At 48.1% G+C, this 20,770-nt stretch overlaps 8 protein-coding genes across 8 annotated transcripts; 4 read left to right on the plus strand and 4 right to left on the minus strand.

The window, feature by feature from the left end:
* Window positions 1–801: 801 nt before the first annotated feature.
* On the minus strand, window positions 802–1,762 carry BO79DRAFT_280923 (uncharacterized protein; the record flags this gene model as incomplete). Its single annotated transcript, XM_025688104.1, has 2 exons — window positions 802–1,545; window positions 1,624–1,762. The coding sequence occupies 2 exons, from the start codon at window positions 1,760–1,762 to the stop codon at window positions 842–844; spliced, it is 843 nt and encodes a 280-aa protein (XP_025541621.1). The 3' UTR covers window positions 802–841.
* A 1,727-nt stretch (window positions 1,763–3,489) lies between these two features.
* Window positions 3,490–4,707, minus strand: BO79DRAFT_252970 (uncharacterized protein; the record flags this gene model as incomplete). The annotated part of the gene is made up of 5 exons (XM_025685963.1): window positions 3,490–3,905; window positions 3,969–4,048; window positions 4,111–4,322; window positions 4,382–4,645; window positions 4,696–4,707. 5 exons carry the CDS (start codon window positions 4,705–4,707, stop codon window positions 3,490–3,492), a joined length of 984 nt encoding a protein of 327 aa, XP_025541622.1.
* A 798-nt stretch (window positions 4,708–5,505) lies between these two features.
* BO79DRAFT_143175 (cytochrome P450) lies at window positions 5,506–7,206 on the plus strand (the record flags this gene model as incomplete). Its single annotated transcript, XM_025678306.1, has 3 exons — window positions 5,506–5,736; window positions 5,807–6,227; window positions 6,299–7,206. The coding sequence occupies 3 exons, from the start codon at window positions 5,506–5,508 to the stop codon at window positions 7,204–7,206; spliced, it is 1,560 nt and encodes a 519-aa protein (XP_025541623.1).
* Window positions 7,207–7,886: 680 nt separating this feature from the next.
* Window positions 7,887–9,129, plus strand: BO79DRAFT_286264 (glutathione S-transferase family protein). Its single transcript, XM_025688447.1, has 5 exons — window positions 7,887–8,006; window positions 8,098–8,120; window positions 8,177–8,288; window positions 8,375–8,558; window positions 8,636–9,129. The coding sequence occupies exons 1-5, from the start codon at window positions 7,976–7,978 to the stop codon at window positions 9,021–9,023; spliced, it is 738 nt and encodes a 245-aa protein (XP_025541624.1). The 5' UTR covers window positions 7,887–7,975; the 3' UTR covers window positions 9,024–9,129.
* Window positions 9,130–10,264: 1,135 nt separating this feature from the next.
* BO79DRAFT_280929 (cytochrome P450) lies at window positions 10,265–11,971 on the minus strand (the record flags this gene model as incomplete). Its single annotated transcript, XM_025688105.1, has 3 exons — window positions 10,265–11,193; window positions 11,268–11,685; window positions 11,756–11,971. 3 exons carry the CDS (start codon window positions 11,969–11,971, stop codon window positions 10,265–10,267), a joined length of 1,563 nt encoding a protein of 520 aa, XP_025541625.1.
* A 516-nt stretch (window positions 11,972–12,487) lies between these two features.
* BO79DRAFT_226573 (MDR family MFS transporter) lies at window positions 12,488–14,300 on the plus strand (the record flags this gene model as incomplete). The annotated part of the gene is made up of 5 exons (XM_025683805.1): window positions 12,488–12,583; window positions 12,639–12,736; window positions 12,805–13,795; window positions 13,850–14,125; window positions 14,184–14,300. 5 exons carry the CDS (start codon window positions 12,488–12,490, stop codon window positions 14,298–14,300), a joined length of 1,578 nt encoding a protein of 525 aa, XP_025541626.1.
* Window positions 14,301–15,173: 873 nt separating this feature from the next.
* BO79DRAFT_142740 (terpenoid cyclases/Protein prenyltransferase) lies at window positions 15,174–18,149 on the plus strand (the record flags this gene model as incomplete). Its single annotated transcript, XM_025678290.1, has 2 exons — window positions 15,174–15,998; window positions 16,059–18,149. 2 exons carry the CDS (start codon window positions 15,174–15,176, stop codon window positions 18,147–18,149), a joined length of 2,916 nt encoding a protein of 971 aa, XP_025541627.1.
* Window positions 18,150–18,793: 644 nt separating this feature from the next.
* On the minus strand, window positions 18,794–19,623 carry BO79DRAFT_142478 (NAD(P)-binding protein; the record flags this gene model as incomplete). The annotated part of the gene is made up of 2 exons (XM_025678281.1): window positions 18,794–18,998; window positions 19,064–19,623. The coding sequence occupies 2 exons, from the start codon at window positions 19,621–19,623 to the stop codon at window positions 18,794–18,796; spliced, it is 765 nt and encodes a 254-aa protein (XP_025541628.1).
* Between the last annotated feature and the right edge of the window lie 1,147 nt (window positions 19,624–20,770).

Here is a 20,770-nt window from a genome sequence, read left to right on the forward strand (position 1 = left end):
TTATCGGTACATTTGACGATGACAGATATAAAAAGCTAACACCCAAATTCCAAGTGTGCACCGCTGGCGAATCCAGCACGTGAGTCCCTCATCACAAGCCCCTTCCCTCCCTTCCCCCTTGCTTCTACCTTCACGCGTTGCGGTCAGGCCACATGGCAGTGACCTAGATCTGCTTTTGGGGTATCTCTAGTATTTTAGTTCCAAAGTGTACTTCTTGGATACCTGATGATTTATCTATCCTGTTAAAATCAGACTCTCAGGGTTGAGACTCCTTCCCTGAAAAGGCCCATCAGTAGAGCTCATGATCTCACCAAAGGCTATTAAGGTTATCGCGCCGAACATATTTCCTTGGTCTCTCCTGTACCCCAAATGTAGAACACTGCAAGGAGGCGAGGGAGTAATACTCAGCCTTCAGCAGGTTCGCCTTGGTCCATGAGGGAAATCTAGACCTAGGCCTCATGTACCAGTGGGATGGATCATGTACCGAGTGGGGCCACCCGACCTCTCCATTAGATCATTTTTCTTGGAGTTTAGCTCAGCCCCCACGCTCCACCAATTGACATTCTGGTCAAATGCTGCGCATTTCATTCTTCGGCACATTATGGAACATTATACATAGAAGCGGCAATTCCCGCTACCAATGTTACACCGCTCAAACTGCCCGCAACGCTCTCTGCAGGTCTGCTGGAAATGTTCTGAGACATACCGCTGGTTCGAGGACGCAACAAGTCCAAGTACCTCTTGCACATAACGCATACGCATTGACAATGTAGAAAAAGGCATACTTCTATATAATAACGCCACAAAAGCTAGCCCAGATGATTTCCCTGTTTTCGACATCTTACTGAGGTGTCAACTGGCTTTGCGCAATTAGCCATTCCAATCCGGCCCTGAATTGCCTCAGCTCCGACCCACTTCTCGGGATATCATGTCCGGCAGAATGGATAATCGTCTTGCGACAGTTGGGGTTGCAGAATTCCTCTACTAGCAAGGCGCAGTCAGATAACCCAGGGAGGTCATTATGACCCCGTAGATGCAAGGTAGGGATCGAGAGGCGGCCCGCAAAATGATCCGGGTGCAAGGCACAGGGAATTTCTTCGATAGACCGGTCCAGAAAGAAGCGAACTGGCTCGCGAGTAATCGACCGGCCTGCCTTGATCACCTTGACAAATTCTTCAATTGGTGCCTTGATGGATGTGGGCAATTGTGCAAGCTGATCATCCTGCCCAGAACGGATCCGCTGCTGATCCTGCCGAGACAGACCTCCCATTAAGGACTGGCAGTAGTTAGGGTCCGAGGAGCAGGGAATTGTTGTCGAGCAGAATATGGCAAACCGAAATGGGAGTGGTTCTTCGGGGTGGCTGGCAGTCTGTTCCAGGAGGAAGGAGGCAATGATTGAGGCTCCCTGACTGAATCCTAGGATACCGTCAAAGGGACCCTCATCCTCAATCGCTTCGGTGATTAAGGTGTGAGCCTCCTCGATGGATGGTGCGTCAAATGTGCGTGACCAGCAGTAATATGGGGGAGTAAAGTTGGTTTCGATTCCTTCGAGGGGGTCATCGAAAAGCGGTTAGCTCTGTCGTTCTCACTCTTGAGCGGACCATGTAGAAAGGATTGCCAAACCAGGTGCGGGCGGGCATTCGAGCTCGCCGGAGAGCATATGAAACTCCCAACTGGGATCTGCCGAATGGAGGAGACCCGACAGTTGATATTGAAGGGCATCGGCACTCGTACCATAGCCGTGTAGACAGAGAATACGCATGCTGAATGAATCTGGCAAGCGAAAATTGCGGTTTCCGAGACTCGCTGAAAGCGAAATACTACTATTGAAGTCATTTATATGCCCGAGATCGTGATTACCAAAGCAGTGGTGTCATGGTTCGCATTTACTAGACAGTAAAGTATTCTTGCCCCTTATCCAGTGCTGTAAGGGCTATATCCGTAGTAAACTAAAGCCATCTGGGGAGTCATGGGAAGACAGATCGCGCTTTGACCGGGTTTCATTTTTCGATGCTTTCATGTTCCAAAACACAGGGGCCAAAAAAAAAAAAAGCTGGCGCTTCCATGAGGGCCACGAGAATCGTTGAAAATTAAACTATACCGTGCACCCTTGACAAGGTATTCCAAAGGAATCCAAGCATTATCTCTAAGCATGTTTCAATTTGTCCCCAGACGTGTCCAAGCACAAGCAAGCACAGATCGACGCATTCCAGGGATCTCCGTCGTGATGTTGGAAGGCCCGGTCTACCTGTTGAACTGGTAGAGCCGACATGCTCAAACGTTCTTCGAAATAGCTTGTAAAGATGCAACAGATAAAGTACGTGTCTTCAAAGTACTCCTCTTCGCATTTGATTTACTGTATGTAACTAACAACCCGCCAGGGCTATTGTGCGGATAAGATTCGGGAGGCTCTACCGCCACACCTACCAGCCTCCGTTCAAGCCATACTCTCCGCCTACCTTAGTAGGATTAGCTTGTCGTTTACACCTTGCAAAATCCCACCGCCTGCTATTTGGTCGGATTGGCTGCCTGGGGCGAAATATATTACCTAAGGCTGTATATTAACAATTGAGGAAGTAGTTGAAGGCCTCAAAGAGGAACATACAGTATTAGAAATAGACTATTAAGCATTCATGTAGTAGGAATAAGCCTTACTACATGCTTGGGACAGGTTGTTGTGACGTCACTACTTGCGAATAATACTCCCATTTGAGGCGTTCCACGAAGACTCTTTTAATATATATCGGAACACTAACCGCTAGACCCAAAACAATATATCGCGTCTACTAGCCAGACCAGTGACAGAGAGATTATTATTCTAATATAGCCTCCTCAAACCAGAGCTATCATAGCTCTGTGCTTCTGGTTAGGAAACCCCTCAAACTAGATAGACTATCTAAAAAATACAATCAGGTTGACCACACCTGGACTTAAATCTAAAGTCTCCAGATCTGGTTAGATATTATATATTAGTAAAATTTGACTAGGCTTATAACCTGTCGGAACACTAACCACCAGACTAAAAACGATATATCGCGTCTAGTCAAACCAGCGACGGAGAGATTACTGTCCCAACAATATATAGTATCGACGTACTCACTGTTAGACCAAAAACATTATATCGCCTCTATCCAGCCAGGCAACGAAGGGTTTTGTTCACCGACATATAACACAGATAACACTGAGTAGGTGAGAGAATAGTTACATTACAGTAAAAGAACTCAGATGAAGCTTACTTTTACTCCTGCCAGAAGTATGCCACATCTGGGTATAGTAAAGAGAGTATGTGTATGTGTGCACCATGCAACTTTAGTTAATATTGGTGCCAATCCTATTTCATAACGTAATGGATAATAGATACTTTGATGATAGATACAATATCTGACAATATGGCATATCCTGCGAGAACATTCCGGGGTTTCTTCCGTTTCATGGATTCTCTAACATGATGCGTAACGTAAAGGGAGTGAATCCGTGCCACGAAACGGATCAGTGAGTAGTGGAGACATTGAGTGTAGTCCCCACTGTAATTCCAGGGGATTGGCTTTGGCTGGCTCGTGACTCGTGCTGCTGAATGGGGCTATTGATATGAACAGTGGCGTGCCCGCCAGCTGATGCTTCAGGCCACCGGGGTACAGTCCCAGTAAGTTCAACCTGGGAGTCACTGAATGCTTGGAACTTACTTGCACTGTCAATGGCAAATCTAAGACCGTTTTTATTGCGTGTGCTGGAATTGGAGTAGGTGCTGCTTTGGCTGCCGACAGTGAAGACGGTCCGGAAGCTGTGAATTATTGATTTCAGGGACGTTGCCCCAACGAAGAGGGCGCCGTAACATGGAAGACAGGCCGCAATGATGGAACAATTGGGCTCTATGAGCATGAAAATAATCATCTTGGACTGGAGGCCTGTCGTCCATATTACTACACAGCTCTCGACAAGGACCTGGGAAAAGATTTTATGGTACTTACGAACCAGGGCATGATCAACGGCCACTTTAGACAATGACGCGTGGAGCAAGATGAGTCGAACAATGGCAGCCACACAGCAACTGCAATTGGAAACTATTGTGTCAGTATTTAGAGTGCTACTTGCAAGACCGCAGTGACTTACAATGCACCCAGCCAAAATATCAACAAGACACCAAATTTCTTGTGAGGGCGCATGTGCAGAGACCATAGTACCGGGATGGGGAGCAGCAGAACGGCCACATCCAAGGCAATGCTAGTTCCTGATTGTGCAAGCCCTAGAGCAACTGTATCGAATCGGAAATGACCTTCCCCAGTCCAGGACATGCTTATTGGGTCTCCCTCCAAAAGGACCAACTGTGTGAACATGTTAGTATTATCAACAGGGTGCCAGGGCGCGGTAGTGGGGTTCTTACGAAGAAGAACAAGACTCCCCAAGCGCTTACAACTGCGATAGAAATCCAGGAGACAATTTGAAATGTGCGTGTCACGAAGATTCTTTTGTAAAAGAGCAAGATGGAGATCTTGACTGCACATAAGCCTGCCTGGAGGATGGTGCTACAGATCAGGAGCAATTGCAATGACTTCACAACTCCTGTCGCAGGATCAATCTTGAAGGTTCCGATGCCAGTAATACTCCCAATTGTCCATGAGCATATACTTAGTCCCAGAGTAGGAACCTGCTGTCACATTAGCTCTTGAGTTAATTGACTAAAATTGATATCCATACCCAAGCTGCCATGATCCACCAGTCATCTGCCTGAATTCTCAGCCGAGCGGCCTTGCGTGCTTTAAGTCGCAATGTCACTGATAACAAAGATAGAAGAGGGAACACGATCGAGACGAGAATGAGGGGCACAGTTACGAGTGGACCAACTTGCGGCACCGAAGACTCATCCATTAGTACAATAAAGAGCTGATACTGCGAGTTATTGAAGGAGAAAATACGAAAGGTAGAGCGCGTAAGAGGGTTTGAATGGGGATACACTTAAGGACATCCGCGTTGGGGTGAACAGGGAGTCTTAGGCAGTACCAGATGATGAGATTCTCTAGGGCAGTTGCGTGCAAGCAACTTATTTAAACTTCTGGCAGCCTCGCTCGAAGGCACAGGCAATCAAAACCCGCATTTTACCCAAACAAGTGGGCCCCAAGGGTGCCTTGAAACATGCGGAAGAAGCGGATAAGCACAGCTTTACTGGTGGAACTATTTACTGCGCGTGTGATGTAGCACTGCCCCATTTCCAGGAGTCAGAGGAACAGGTATGGGTCAAACAAATTCTATCTATTATTGTTGTCTCCATTAGTGTCACTGATTTCACATATGTTTAGAAATGTGCGCAGTGGGGATCAAGTGATGCACGGGACCACAGAAGGCTGCAGTACCGGTACAAATTCCCCAGAAACTCTTCGCTGGCTTCACTTACAATTTTCTTTGACATCGGACGCATTTTGGGGCCCATATAACCTGTCAAACACTTCAAACTTCAAACACCCAACCGTGATATCAAGCTGCACCTTGAAATTCTCACACCTATCTACAATGGAGACTGTGATAGGAGATCACCAAATCGTTGTCCTAAGCGGCTTTGATAGTCAACTTATTATCGCTCTCATATTTATCCTACTCTTTGTTGCATGTCTGTATGAGAAATCCCGACGAAGGGATAACATCCCTACCGTGAACCGGTGGTTCACACTCGAACCTACAGTCTTCTCGCGTATTCGCTTTGCATTGAATTCGGGGCGGATAATGGAGATTGCATACCAGAAGGTAAGAAGGAAACATTTATTGTTGTTTCTGTAAGTGAATATCCAGAGCTGACTATGGTGACGGTCATCAGTATAAGGGACAGGCATATAGACTTGCACGAGGGGATGCAGATTATATTGTTCTTCCGGCTGAGTGTGTCACTGAACTTAACCGCCTCCCTCAACACATGTTGAACTCCCGCCAGTGCCACTCTTACTCGATGACTGGGCATTTGAATGGCATAAATATTGTGCTAAAGTCGAACCTGCATGTCCGTCTCCTATTGAACACAATAACGCCCGCTTTGCCCAGGTTCCTACAGCCAACCAGCGTGAGGATTGAAGAGGAAATGAAGAGAAGCTTCCCACAGGATAAGGACAGTTGGAAGAGTATAGATATGACTGATAGGATTGCGGTCTGCGTCGGGCGGGCATTTGCTCTTGCGGTCGTTGGAGCGCCCATGTGCGATAATGCCGAGTTCATCCGCCTGATGAACGAGTACACAAAAGACGGTTCGTTGAACAGCGCTTGATCCTCTACGGGGTAGCTAATTTGCTGATCGTCATGATGACATATCTATCAGTGTTCTATGTCATGTTTATCATGCGCCTCGTGCCTTCCATACTGCAGCCACTGGCCGTCTGGTTGCTTCCGTCAAAATGGCGTCTCCGAGCGGGTCGAAAGAGACTTGAAGCATTCATACGGCCAAATGCGAAGAAGCAGAGGGAGGAAGATAGCCGCTCTACGGTAATTTCTGAGCTGCCGAGCCTCTTTAAGTGTATTATAAATGAGGCCAGAAACGAATCTGAGCAAGATCCCGAGGTCGTCACAGGGTTGCTGATGGCACTGGCAGTTGGGGGGACCTACAGTGCCGCCAATTTCATCTATGCAGCTATACTGGACCTCACTGCTCATCCACACTACCTGGCAGAAATTCGCGAGGAATTGCACCTAAAGAATGCGGAGATCAGTGGTCGCTGGGACTTCGAAGCATTCAATTCTCTACACAAGCTTGATTCTGCATGCAAAGAGACACTGCGTCTGACACCTGGAAGCCTTACGACGTATAGCCGCGTCATGCAGGATGACTATACCCTTTCGAATGGGATTACGCTGCGAAAGGGTCAGTTCATCTGTGTGCATAGTAATGGTCGGGCCCGAGACAGTTCTGTGTACCCCGATGCTAATAAGTATGATGCACTACGTGCCTATAAACAGGACTTTCGGGCCCACACTACCTGTCCATTCAAAGGGGTGTACGGGCAGGACTTCCGGTGGGGTTCGGGCAGGTGGGCGTGTGCAGGTCGGTACCTCGCCTCAATGGTATGTAAGATTATGCTGGTCAAACTTCTGGACGAGTATGATTTCCAGTTTGAGGGAAGTGAAGGCCGGCCTGCAAACACGATTTTTCATGAATATGTGTTCATTCGCCCAGGGGTCAAGTTGATGATGCGGCGAAGGGAGGGTAGTCTGGGAATTCGCTGTGTTTAATCGGACATGTCCCAGAAACAGAAAGTGGTGTTAGACCTGGACACACTGCAACCCCGACTGTATACGTGTCTTTTGGCTTCGGTTGTGGTAGTCTGTCAGAAAGAGGAGCTGAGTGGTGGACTTTCATAGGATGCATGTCTCCGTATCTGTCAATTGTCATTTAGAACCAAAGCATTCTCTACTCTCATTATGATTCATATATGCATAATATTTAAACAAACCGAATATCGCCGTTGAAAGCAAACATCTCGTGGAAAGCGAAACTCTTATGTGTGCATTAATCGAATACGTATGGTATCGAACGACATGTTTCATTACAGTAACGGTGTCTTCTAAATGGGAAAACAGACCGCCCTTGTTATCGAACCGCTAATGGACGGACATGGATGGCCACCTACTCGCTAGTCTACGTAGCAGATCGACTGGGGTTTTGGTGGCGCTAGTAAGCACTAATAGTCAAAAGGCTTCCCCTCAAGCCCCTCAAAAACAAGAGTCTAGACTTGAAGCAAACAAAGAAATGACAACCACCAAGAGCCTTGTGGAGTCTCTCCATTCTACCAAACAACTGATCGGACACATAATGTCACGCCATGGATTGAGGCCAGACCAGGAACCCGAACGCTCCCACAAAATGTGACAAGGCCTGCATATAACGAGGGAACTCCCATGGATTCCCAGTCAAAATTGTATATTCTTGACTGCCTGCACATAGTACGTTGTGTGACATCTCTACCACCTTCAGCCATCGTTCCACCATCAAGTTGATATCATGACCAAGCCGATCACCGTTTGGTTGACCCGTAAGCTGTCCCTCAGTGCAGTAGCTCTGACTTGAGGCAGTCTATTTTGCGATTGCCTTTACTAGAACCGGTTTGCTAAATTTTTACATAGCCCCTGGACCGAACTCTTGGAAGGTTGGTGACACCGTTCGGCAGCATCCTATCACGCATTGACAATCTATTCCGCTCAGGTCATTACTATTCTGGAGGAACTCCAGGTTCCATACGTTATCCATTCTTTCAAGTTCGAAGACGTGAAAAAACCCCCCTTCATCGAAATCAACCCCAACGGTCGGGTCCCGGGTAAGATTCGCGTTTCTTTAGCTTACCCTGTGCCATGTGTTTGTTGCTTTTCCAAGACGATTGACCAAGTCGACTGACACGGGCAGCAATCGTCGACCCCAACACTAATCTGACGCTGTGGGAGTCTGGCGCGATCATTCAGTACCTGGAGGAATTGTACGACACTGACAAGAAGCTCACGTATGACTCGGTTAATGAGAAACATCTTCTCAACCAGTATCTCCACTTTCAGATGAGTGGACAGGGCCCGTACTTCGGACAGTGCGGATGGTTTGTTGCCCCTACCTATCCCCCCTAGATGATACCGTTATCCCGGCTGACCAAAGCTGATATGTCTCAATTTCCAGGTTCAATGTGCTACACCTTGAAAAAGTTCCGTCCGCCATTGATCGCTACGTCAAAGAGGTTCATCGTGTGTTGGGAGTGTTGAACACTGTCCTTGAAGGCAGGGAATGGCTTGTTGGAAACAAATGTACTTTTGCAGACCTAGCATTTCTCCCTTGGAACACTCGCCTTGGCATGGCCCTGCTTACCCCGTCGGGCGAAGACCCCTTGGCGCCGTATCCGAATGTGCAGGCGTGGCAGAAGCGCATGGAAAGCAGGCCTTCATGGCAAAAGGCCTTGGAGATTCGGTCGAAGCTGATGGATGAGCAGGGTCTGCAGCAAAGTGGCATGCCGAAGGGTATGAACACCGTGGAAGAGTACCAGCAGTACGTAGCCAAGGCCAGTGAGTAGAAGCAGTGCACATTTGTGCTCTAGCATGGCATCGTCGAAATTGGTGGCCAATCCTATCTTCTATTTTCTTAGCTAAAACCATAGTACTTAATTACCAATAAGAGCCAGTATCGAATATTAGAAGTAAATAAAACCCATCATACTGTCTCGCGGCTCAACTCCTGATAAAAGTCATTCTGAACATACATATATAGCAAGCCGAGATAGAGACAATGAGTACTATGTGGGGGGGCTTGATCAGGTACAGCACACTTTGGATCCGGGGGCTTACTGGATAGCCATCCATCCAACGGCAATAGATCCAGAAGATCTGGCCATTGAATTGGGGAAACATATTCACCACCACCACCACCAAGTAGGCAATCGCTCAGGGGCAGGCTGAGAGACGGAGGCTCTTCTCAGCCGTCGCACTATGCATGTACATGCTGTCTGTTGGCACCTCAGCCTGCTGAGGTGCCGTTTTACATTGCCCCCTTTGACGGGCGTGCTCGGTGTTCGGTACGTACCTGGCCAACACCGGACTGAACCAATAGTTGGATGCATATCTTCTGGTCCCGATATTCCCGTGGTTAAGTATGCGGGGTGCCGTTCAGGCGCTACGGGATATCGTGCCGTCCAATGAGGAAAACCGGGCTAAGCTAAGCACTAATGCAGGAAGCTCATACCAGTCACGTTTACTAGTGTATCTACGGGAAGCTACCTAAGGTTGTATGGAGGCGGTACGCATGGCTCAGGCAAGACGCTAAGACACGATAGATGGTCAAAACTATGGGGTCTATGACTCTATCGTTTGACATTTAGTTTTTTCGTGATAGAGATTTGCCCCTGGTTTGGGAAAATGATCGTCGGCTAGTACGAAGTGGCTGGCTGCGAGTATTGGCAAACAGCTTCCTTAGCGAACTAAGACAAGGAGGCTTGTACAATCTCGTGGAACCGCATAAAGCGCGTAAAAATTGTCTTGATGAAGATGACCAATGTCTGCTCCTTAGATGAGGGGGCTATGCTGTACTCTTCTATGAGCCTTTTTATTATGTTCTTTAATGCCTCTAGAAAGTAGCTGAGAGCTGAAGGTCCCAATGCGTGATTTTTGAATTGTACTATGTAAGGGCAGTGTTATCATTGACTGGCAAACAAACAGTGGCGCGTGTTACACATCCGCCAGTGGATAGACTGTCGAAGTCCGAGGGCCTGGTTCACCACACTCCACCAATTGCCAGAAGGTGAGCTAAGCGTGATTTACATTAGAAAGGACATGCCCGATCCTCCCGGTTCCGCACTTGAATGCTATCCCACGGCCAGGGGAAGAGAAACTCGTGAACCTCGTAGTTCTTCGGTCGACCCTTTCCTGGTAAAAACCTGAATTCGTACGCAGTCAAAAGCTTCACAAAGACCATTTTTATGACAAGGCTAGCAAAGTGTCGGCCCGGACAGGATGTTTTGCCGTATCCAAAATTCAAGACTGTCTTATCTACGGTTGAGAATTGATGACCTACTCGATTACTCCGAGAACCATCCATATTCTGAAACATGCGATAACTGCGGAGTCCATCAAAGCGCTCTGGGTTGACAGTATGGTCCGGGTCGTTTTCGATGGCCATAACAGGTAGGGCGACGTATGTTCCCTGATTGATTGAAATACCGGAAGAGAAGGTATACGGTTGCTTGAAAAGTCGCTTCAGACCAAGAATGGTCGGTGGAGAGAGACGTTGTGATTCGCGTAGCACGCTGTCAAGCTTGTGAAGTTTCGAGTAAGAATCAGCAGTATCAATCCAGCCTGTTGTGGCCCAGACACTGTGGATTTCTTCTCGCAACTCGTCGATGTATTGCGGGTTCTCTATGAGATCATATAGAACATTCACATTGCGAAGGAGGATGGTGTGAACAGATGCTAGGGCAAGAAGAATTTCAACATGAGCTAGGGTATCAGGATTGCGATCTGACCCCTTCGCAGCCTCCACCAGCCAGGTTAGAACATTAAAGTTGTCCTCAGTTGGCTTTGGAGAGAATGACCCCTTGTCGTTTTCCTCAATCATGTCACGTATTACCGGGCCAAGCAGATCTTTGGTCGACCTTAGGTAGGCCTGGCATCTCCAGAATGAGGGAAGGCATCGACTGAGAGCAGGATGCATCCAACTAGGAAACAATCTCAAGATGACGATAGTTTGGAAGACTAACATGACCTGGTCAGAACTATTTCTAGGTAGCCATTATAGTCCCTGTCGTGGATGAGGGTCCTCTACTCACGATTTTCGGTATAGTGCACAGAAATGTCTAACCATTGGGGATTGCGACAGAAGGTATGACCAAGCATGGCTCTAGCAGATAACCTGGCAGTAACCTTCCCAAGGACTCTAAATGGTTGGATTTCGGCCCAATCAGCACAGTCGGGGAATAGCTCGTCGAGGGATGCCACAAGCTCGCGTTGTAATGCTGGGGTAAGAGATGGCAAGCGAGGTGTCAGCTTTCGCTGGACGATCGTATGGTGCATTCTGCTCTCCAGAATGATATCAAGCCCAGTATAAGCGCCCAAAAGGTCATGCTCAAGGGCAGCATGGGGACTTGCTACAGATGGAGGCAATCCTGCCAGCTCCTCAAGCACGGATATGGGAAGAATAAGTGCACTGCCACTTCCACGTAAGAGCTGGAAAGTACCATTCTTGTACTGTATGTGCCGAAAATAAAGCGAAGTCAACATCTGTTTCACAATGGGTTGTGACGAGCCTGAATCTTACCTTGTGATACCCTTCTTTCACGAGCCATGATGCGTTCGCTGCAAATACCAAGTTCAGGAATATTCGAGGTGCCCAGCACGAGGAGCTGCCCACTACAGGGTGTTTACCGACCGCGCGTGTAAAGGTCCGCGTAACAGAAAGGTCCCAAAAGTAGTACAATAGAGCAAGAGGTAAGATGCCCCAATACATAATGGATAAGGTTTCCAGTGTAAGCATGCCGGACTGGTGTGTAGTGGAGTCTTGAAATTGCGGTTCGAAGGATCTCACACACTGGAAATATACCACATAACGGTGTGGCTTTTTTATAGCTATAAAGGTGGGCAAAGCATTTGCTGTCGGTGTCCGCCTAATTTTCAAATTCTGGCATAATAAGACAAGCGACCTCTATCGGGCGACTTCACACTAACGGGAGATCCCTGCGGTGGATGCGTGGATGCGAGGTGCCTTTTTCTTTTTTTTTTTTTTTCTGCCGATCAGCATCAGGGGAGGAATCAGGCTGCCCTGGCACCCATCCCTGCGCTCTTAGGCGATCTTCCCAGTGCTCTGGCCGGCCATTTAACTACTGTGTTGAGACCGCCGGATGATCTTTCCAGCTCGCCTTTGCACCTGTTTCCAACACCCTCTCTTTTCACTGTTTCAGTTACGAAGATTAACATGGATAACCCTCTAAATAGCAAGGAGTCTGTGCACTTGCGCACGGGAAAAGGCTCTTTCATAGACGGAAATCCCCAAATGAATGGCGGGATAGACCCTGACAACGAAGTGCAAGGCCCAAAGCTACTTCTTCTCCACATTGGTCTCTGCCTCTGCACCTTCCTAGTCGGCTTGGTAGGCTCCCATGCTTCTCATGTCGCATACCTTAGTCTAACTGCTGAGTGAACAGGATTTTAACCTCATTGCAACGGCAATCCCGGTCATCACATCCGATTTCCATTCAATTGGAGATGTGGGTTGGTATGGGAGCGCGTTCTTCATTGCACTGTATGTACCAGCCAGGGATCTGATAGATGGTCGGAAAAGCGAACACTTCACCTAACGCGCCTCTGTAGATGTTCCAGCCAGCCACTTGCCGGCAAGACTTTCAGTCTGTTTTCGAAAAAGATTGCCTACTTGAGTTATGTTGCTCTCTTTGAGGTCGGTAGCCTAATCTGCGCGCTCGCTCCATCATCACCAGTCCTCATTGTTGGAAGGGCTATTGCCGGCCTAGGAGCCTCTGGGATTTTCGCTGGAGGGTTGATTATCTTAACTACAGTGATCCCGCTGCATAAGCGGGCAGTGTGGACTGGAACACTGAATTCGACCTTTGCCATCGCAAGCATTGTCGGGCCCATTCTCGGAGGAGCACTCACCCAGCATGTTACCTGGCGATGGTGTTTTTACATCAATCTTCCCATCGCTGGATTCTCCGCTGCTGTGATAGTGTTATTTTTCCAGGTGAAACGGGCGCCCGCCGAGAGTATCCCCTTGGCGAGAAAGCTGCAGAGCTTGGACGGAGTGGGCTTCCTGCTCTTTGCTGGCTCTGTTAGCATGCTGCTAATCGCACTACAGTTTGGCGGGACAAGTCAGGAATACACATGGCACTCGGCAAATATAATCGGATTATTCGCAGGTGCTGGAGCAGTGATGTGCATATTTGTTGGATGGCAATGTCATATGCAGGAAGCAGCTTTGATTCCTCCCCGACTGTTCACCTCTAGCAGAAACGTCTCCCTTGTTTGTGCTTCTGCCTTCTTCGCAAATGGAGCGTTCCAATGTATCATATACTGGCTTCCAATCTGGTTCCAAGCTGTTCTTGGGGCTTCCCCAACCTCAAGTGGTGTCAGGTACTTGCCCACCGTCATATCGGATGTCCTTACCTCCTTAATCGCGGCGGGTCTGGTGAACAAACTGGGATGGTGGAACCCTTTTCTTATTTTTGGCACCGCAATGGTATCACTTGGTGGTGGGCTTTTGACGACTCTGCATCCTTCTATATCCGATGGTCATTGGATCGGATTCCAGATCTTAGGCGGTGTTGGATATTCTCTGATAGTGACTATGGTCAGGTCTTCCTTACATATTGTCCCTCATCATAGAAACTAACTCTTTTCACAGGCCCATCTGGGAGTTCAGGCATCCCTTCCACCTGATCTTGTTCCTTTGGGTGCGACAAGCCTCCTCTTCGTCATATCCGCAAGTTGTGCCATTTTCTTGGCTATCGGGGAAGCTGTCTTTCAAACCCAGCTAGAGAATGAACTCGCTCATGTCACTTCCTCTGCCCTTGCCAATGCAGTAATATCCGCCGGGGCCTCGGGATGGCGCTCTATTGTTTCTACTTCAGAGATCCCCGTGATTGTTTCTGCGTACAGCATTGCTGTGACGCGAGTCTTTGTACGTTTTTGGTCCAATACTATATTTGAGTATGCAAAAGCTGACCCTGCTTCTCTAGTATCTAACGGCAGCGGCACCAGTCCTATCATTCGCAATGGTTTGTTGTACGCGGTGGACGTCGACAAATGATTCGAGAAAGAAGAAGGAAGATAATTCTGGGGAGGAAAGCGGTTAGATGTAAATAGGTAGCTACTGGCACATACATAGCCTACACCTGGCATGATACTAGACTGGAAGCAATTTAGTGCTCTACGAGTATTCATTCACGATGCACACGGTCATAGGACCTATAAGAAGAGATAGGTGTGTTACTAGAACCATATAACGCCGAAGAACATACCCATAAACCCCAGACCGAGCTAAATGTGGACACTGGACAGCCATCCTTTACGTCCATGCATTCATGGGCATACCTTGAGGTTTCCGTGCGAGGTCAAATGTACCGTTATCTGTGACGCTTGCCGCGGATATTTCATAATAAACCATAATATATCAGTGCCCATCGTCGGCACATGGATGTTCCCTTGCCCCCAACTGACCCCCCTTTTCTTTATTCATTTGTTTATTTGACAGCCTATTGCCCTTGGGTTTTGGAGTTGGGGGGGCAATCAAACGCAAGTGTTGGCCGCATGTGCTGGCAGGACTTGATAGCCCTTTTCAGTACGATACGGTAAAGTACACCGAGGAACCGTTTGGTATGGTACTGCTCAAAGCAGGGTTGAGCCGTTATAGCGACAGAAAGTCTTCGGTAGTTCCCCGAGTGGCGTATAGCAAATAGCGCTACTATGCGCGAGCGAACCGCACTACTAGGAGTCACCATGACACAGAGCCTAATCATATCCATCTTGTGAGGCAAAAAGAGTACTAGGAGCGGCGTACCCTATGTTGGTTCACCTCCGAAGTACTTGAAGGCATGATCATCGCGCAGCCAAACATGCAATCCAGCGCCAGCACCGTGGCATATCTAAACAACTGGCGCAGTCAGAACTCGGTCGACTAACAACATTATTCCTCATTGCTGGCCGTGCCTCAAATACACCAAGTCGAGATGGAGAAAGGACCCAAGCTACAGCTCAACCTTGAGAGCTGCATTTCTCCTGAACAGATTGTGGATTACCTGTGTCAAGTCGTTAAGGATGATGATCTGGGCCTGTTAAGATACGGAAGCTTTACACCTAGTATTTACGACTCGGCCTGGCTTTCCATGGTCTATAAGCAAACGGATGACGGACTTCAGTGGCTCTTCCCGGAGTGTCTCAATTATATTCTGAACCTCCAGGATGGCAATGGGACATGGCCGGCCTATGTGACTCCAATTGATGGAATCCTAAACACTGCAGCGTCCCTGCTCGCGCTCCTAACCCGAAGGGAGCATGTGCCAGGCACAGACGAGGAGAATAACTTGTCTCTGCGGATTACCCGGGCCAAATATGGCCTGGAAGGCCTTCTAATTGCATGGGACGTGAATGCGACTGATCAGGTTGCATTCGAAGTTATCATCCCTAGCCTTCTTGTTCAGATCTCACGCTTTAATATCACCTTTGACTTCCCTGGCCAATGCCACCTACAGGAGTTGAATCGACTTAAGCGAAAAAGAATCTGCCCCGAGCTATTGTACGCCAAGAGACAAACAACTCTGCTTCATTCCTTGGAGGCGCTAGTTGGAGTCGTTGATTTCGATCGTGTGGCCCATCACTGCACGGCTGAGTCAGGCATCTTGAGCTCACCGGCGTCCACTGCAGCATATCTCATTCATACATCCTCATGGGATGCCCGCGGGGAGTTCTATCTTCAACGCGTGGTTAATGAGGCTGGAGACAAACATGGGGGTGTGCCTAGCGCGTATCCAACGGCTATCTTCGAAATTTCCTGGGTTAGTAACTTCCCGAAAGCATAATCACGACGCCTCAGTGCTAACCGCTACTCTTCGTAGGCAATCTCTACGTTATTTATGAGCGTCAATAGGTCAGGCCTGGGCACCAAGTCGAGCATGCAGAGGCTTACTCAACTGTTCAAATCTTTGTTGGCTGGTCAAGACGGGCTAGTCGGATTCACACCTGGAATCCTTCCGGATGCGGACGATACAGCGAGGGTTCTACTTATGTTAAACCCTGTTGGAGTTGGGGTTGATTGCGCGCCTATGGTGAAAAAGTTCCGGTTAGGATCTTGCTTCAAGACTTACGATTTCGAGCGTAACCCGAGCTTCAGTGCAAACTGCAATGTTTTGTTGGCATTGATCTTATCAAAAACTGCCAAAAGCTACGCCGCAGAGATTGGGGCTACGATGGACTACCTCCTTGATCTTTGGAGAACGGGCGACGTCTCTGACAAATGGAACGCCTCTCCCTACTACACGTTCATGCTACTATCATCTGCGTTTGTCGAGGCTCTCTGGCAATATGACTCTGGCGAATTGAGACATGTCGGTACACATGTGCTTGTGAGAGAGATAGCCATGTGTCTCTGCCAAATCCTCTCCCGAACATTGTCCCAGCAGAGCGCAAACGGCTCGTGGGATGATTCTCTAGAAGTAACATCGTATGGCGTTCTGACACTATCCCAGCTTGAGCGTCTTCCCTTTGGTCTGAGCTTAAGCAAGGATATCTTACAAAAGGCCATAAACCGAGGTCGTGAGTATATCAGGAGCCATCAACATGACATTGCGAAGCCACAACGTCACGACTATGTCTGGATTGAGAAGTCCTCCTATGCATCACATCTACTACGCAAGGTCTATTGCGTCGCAGCACTCAACGCGTCTGTCGAACCAATTGCGTACACTGTGGACCTCGCTCAACTTTTCCAACTGCCCAGCACAGCAGGTAAATTGAAATCTCTTCTCCAGGGAACGCCCCTCGTTGACAAGTCAACAATTGCCTCATTGGATCTGGCACTTATCGAGGCATCCCTTTGGTCTATGCATCTGAAAGAACGCAAGCATGAAGTTTTCCCTTCCCTTCAGGGGCAAACAGGTCAGGACTGGCATCTTGATTTGACCCCAGCTATCTTCACGGCGTGTAATGCAATTGGCGGTACACCACTATCGCCTGGTGTGCTATGGGATATGATCCTTCTTTCTACCCTCATTTATCAGACTGATGAATTAATGGAATCTGTTGTCTCACGTCTGCCGGCTGGCACTCTCGAAGTCTTGGAAAAACGACTCAAATTCGAATGCTACCCGCACACAGAACCAAAAATGGTCTGCGATATATCCAACAGCGCGAGATGCATGTTTCCCGAGGATCTAAGAAACAAGACACACATCATCGCCAATGGCGTCTCGGATCCCTACACTGCCGAGGTCCAAGCATCACTGGAATCATCCTCATTTTTGAATAGTATTGTCGACACCTTACGCAAGTTCATAAAGCATGTGCTTCGACACCCCAGGGTTCTCGCAACATCTACACTGATTCAGCTTGAGCTTGCAAATGAGCTCTTTAGCTTCCTCTCCGCTCACATACACCATGTCGCCGATAGCTGCAAACTCCAACAAAAGCAGTGTGTCTCCAACACCACCTACCACAAATGGGTCTCCTCCACTGCTGCAGACGACACAAGCTGCCCTATGGCCGCGTTATTCTTTCTGTGCCTGTCTGGGGAGGAAGGAGCAGTTTGCTTCGAGGATAGTCCGCAGTCAAGGTACGTCAGTCGAAGTGTGATCCGGCACTTGGCCACCATGTGCCGTCAGCAAAATGACTATGGATCGGCCATCCGCGACACGGACGAAGGAAACCTAAACAGTTTGAATTTTCCCGAATTCAGTCCGCCGGCCTCTATTTCAAGCGAGGATCCTGAGCCCGTCAGAAAATATCCCACCCAAGCTATGAAAGACCAGCTGCTTGTTATTGCAAAGGTTGAACGCGCCTATGTGCACCTCGGGCTGAGGTTGTTAGAGCAACTTGATACTGTCCCTGAACAGGTATTAGCAAGCTTCAAGGTTTTTATTAACGTCACGGATTTGTTTGGCCAGGTGTACTTGAGGAAGGACCTTTCCAACCGTGTCCAGCCTACTGTGTAGATACCCGAAATCATCGCCCGCCGTGAGCTCGAACTTTGAATCTGTTTCTTACTCACCAATCCTCTTTTTTTCACTGCAGTATCCTCATGCTCATTTCTTTATTGAGATGGTTTCGGTTTTGGAAGTTGGGGGCAGTTATATCATAGGGTCTTATTTCCACCAATTTCGACTAAGGGAGAACTATTGGTTTCGAACCGCCACATATGCTCATTTAAGAAAGAAACGATTAGGTTCTTTGTGCCGTTGGTTTTCATAGAATAACCGTGTACTCCATGTAAATCATCCTATAACAAACACAGGCCAACCGACTGCCATGGTTCTGACTATTTTTTTCATTGGAATTGTGTATCCAACCTTAGGAAACAAGATGACACGTCCGTTGTAGTCCGGCATATGCTTTACTGCTACGGCTTATGCATGGTAGATATTTAGATCTACTATAGTAATGGGTTATATGAGCGAGGTGGCTCGAGAGTTCTCTGGAGGATGAGAGGCGCGAAGCCTTTTTTGCCACATGTCATTGTACTTCATGACAGTCACAGAGTATTGATTGCAATGTTGTACCTAGAGCGCCGAGTGCCAAGTATTGATATGTCAGATGAATACCGCGGAGCGCAGTTTCTTCAGGTCACAAGTATGATAGATCAGCGTGCCAACCAACCCCCATCAACCACGATCGCCTCCCCACTAACATAATCACTAGCCTGACTAGCTAGAAGAATCGCGACCCCTTTCATATCCTCTGGCTTCCCCCACCTGCCCACAGGAATCCGTGGTATAATAGACTCACGATAGGCCGCATGTTGTGGCTCCGTCAGGGTATCAGCTGTCATATCGGTTTCGATGTACCTAATAATCCGAGTCAGTATTTCTGAAAGGGACTCCTGGCTGAGAATACATAGTCGATCACATACCCTGGAGCAATGGCATTCACATTGATCCCCTTCCCAGCCCATTCATTACTGAACGCACGGGTCAACTGCAGCAAGCCCCCCTTGCTTCCCGCGTACCCCGAAACGTTGATACCGCCCTGGAAGCTGCCCACGCTGGCCACATTGATAATTTTACCGCGCTTCCCCTGCGAAATCCAGTGGCGGGCAATATCGCGACAGAGAACGAATGGAGTTGTCAAGTTGGTTTGCATCACCGCTTCATAATGGAGTGTATCGTAGTCCACCGCCGGACTGCGGTGTTGAATTGCGGCGCAGTTGACGAGGATGTCGACTGATTGAGTGGCGACAACTTTGCTGATCAGTCCTTCAACTTGTTCGCGGTCGGCAAGATCACATTGCACCACCTCACAGCGCCTACCGAGCCGTTCTACGGCCGGTTGGGTGTCGGAGATGTTTGTAGAGCGCTGCACGAGGATTATGTCTGCGCCGTGCTCAGCGAGACCGAGGGTGATTGCTTGGCCGATTCCTCGGTTGCCGCCGGTGATTAGAGCAGTCTTGCCGGACAAGGAGAACAGGGACATCTTGTACTGTTGATTTTGGATGGGCACTGAACGTGTTGGACTCCTGGGGAGGGGAGGGAGATTATAACATGAATGTATTCTTATGTAAGTCTTCTGATTGTGTCACCTCAGATGTTAGAGGTCTCCACTACTAAGATATGTAACAGAAATATATTGTGACCGTAGCTCTTTAAATTGCCTTATCTGAGTACCAAAGCTCGGTTATGGGAAGGTGAGCGTTTGTGGATATATTGGGTGCCTTAAATGACACCCCACCATACGAGTACGAAGTACACTTCTTCATAGAAGGATAGCGTCTCTCAAGTACCGTGTTATGGCACGTCAGATCATTTTAACGGCAGTGTTACACCCTTTTTGCCACGGAATCGGATGTGACAGGCAACGTTTTGCAGATCCCTCCCTTTTCCTGTGAGATCAGTCTCGCCCCCGTAGCTCCTGCACTCTCCAGAGTTTACATAGGAAGGCGTCACTTGGAACAGGGCAGTCTAATCTAGTCGAGTTTTCGTCTATACTAGTAAGGCGAAGTAGGCCATGTATCGCGCAGAACTATCTCGCAGCGGTAGGGCAACACTTGACCTCGACTGAAATATATATCCATGCCGTGACAATGAACGATTGCTAAAACCCGTACTAACCTTGTGCTTCACACATTACGAGGCTTATGTACTTCGTAAATGTCAAGGTCTTGCAACAAGAATGGCTATAAACGGCGCCCTAAATCTTGATTCTCTCCTCTTGCATGTTTCGAGCAATCCAGAGTATTTACGGTGTTGAAACTAACTTGTGTCATAAGTGTCGCAGAGCCTGTCTACTGTCTAGGTCAAATGGAAAGCGTTCACATAGTTCCGAACTAATCTAATTATGTGCGACATGACGGTTCCAAATCTCAGAGATCATCAGGTATATGCAAGAGGGACCTCCAATATAGCTGGATATATCATACTTGGTTGTTATGGATGCATTTCACTAAACTGAGCTCTTGCTGGTCCAGACACGCTTACAGTGCGTCCTGCAGGCGGGCAGTCTCCTTGATAGAGAAACATATTATATTGTGAAAATGCAAAGGATTATGTATGATTACTAAGAGATGCTGCGTCCATACAAGAGAATTTGAAAATTAATGGTACAAATACAATGAGCCACAGCA

This window comes from Aspergillus costaricaensis (assembly GCF_003184835.1).
Source record: "Aspergillus costaricaensis CBS 115574 unplaced genomic scaffold BO79scaffold_9, whole genome shotgun sequence".
Classification (NCBI taxonomy): Eukaryota; Fungi; Ascomycota; class Eurotiomycetes; order Eurotiales; family Aspergillaceae; genus Aspergillus; species Aspergillus costaricensis.

Excerpts from the sequence above, each read along its gene's own strand:
- BO79DRAFT_286264 (XM_025688447.1), top strand. The coding sequence starts at position 7,976 with ATGACCAAGCCGATCACCGTTTGGTTGACCC. Across the intron at positions 8,007-8,097 it reads GATCACCGTTTGGTTGACCC|CCCCTGGACCGAACTCTTGG; the intron begins GTAAGCTGTCCC and ends ATTTTTACATAG. Across the intron at positions 8,289-8,374 it reads CCCCAACGGTCGGGTCCCGG|CAATCGTCGACCCCAACACT; the intron begins GTAAGATTCGCG and ends TGACACGGGCAG.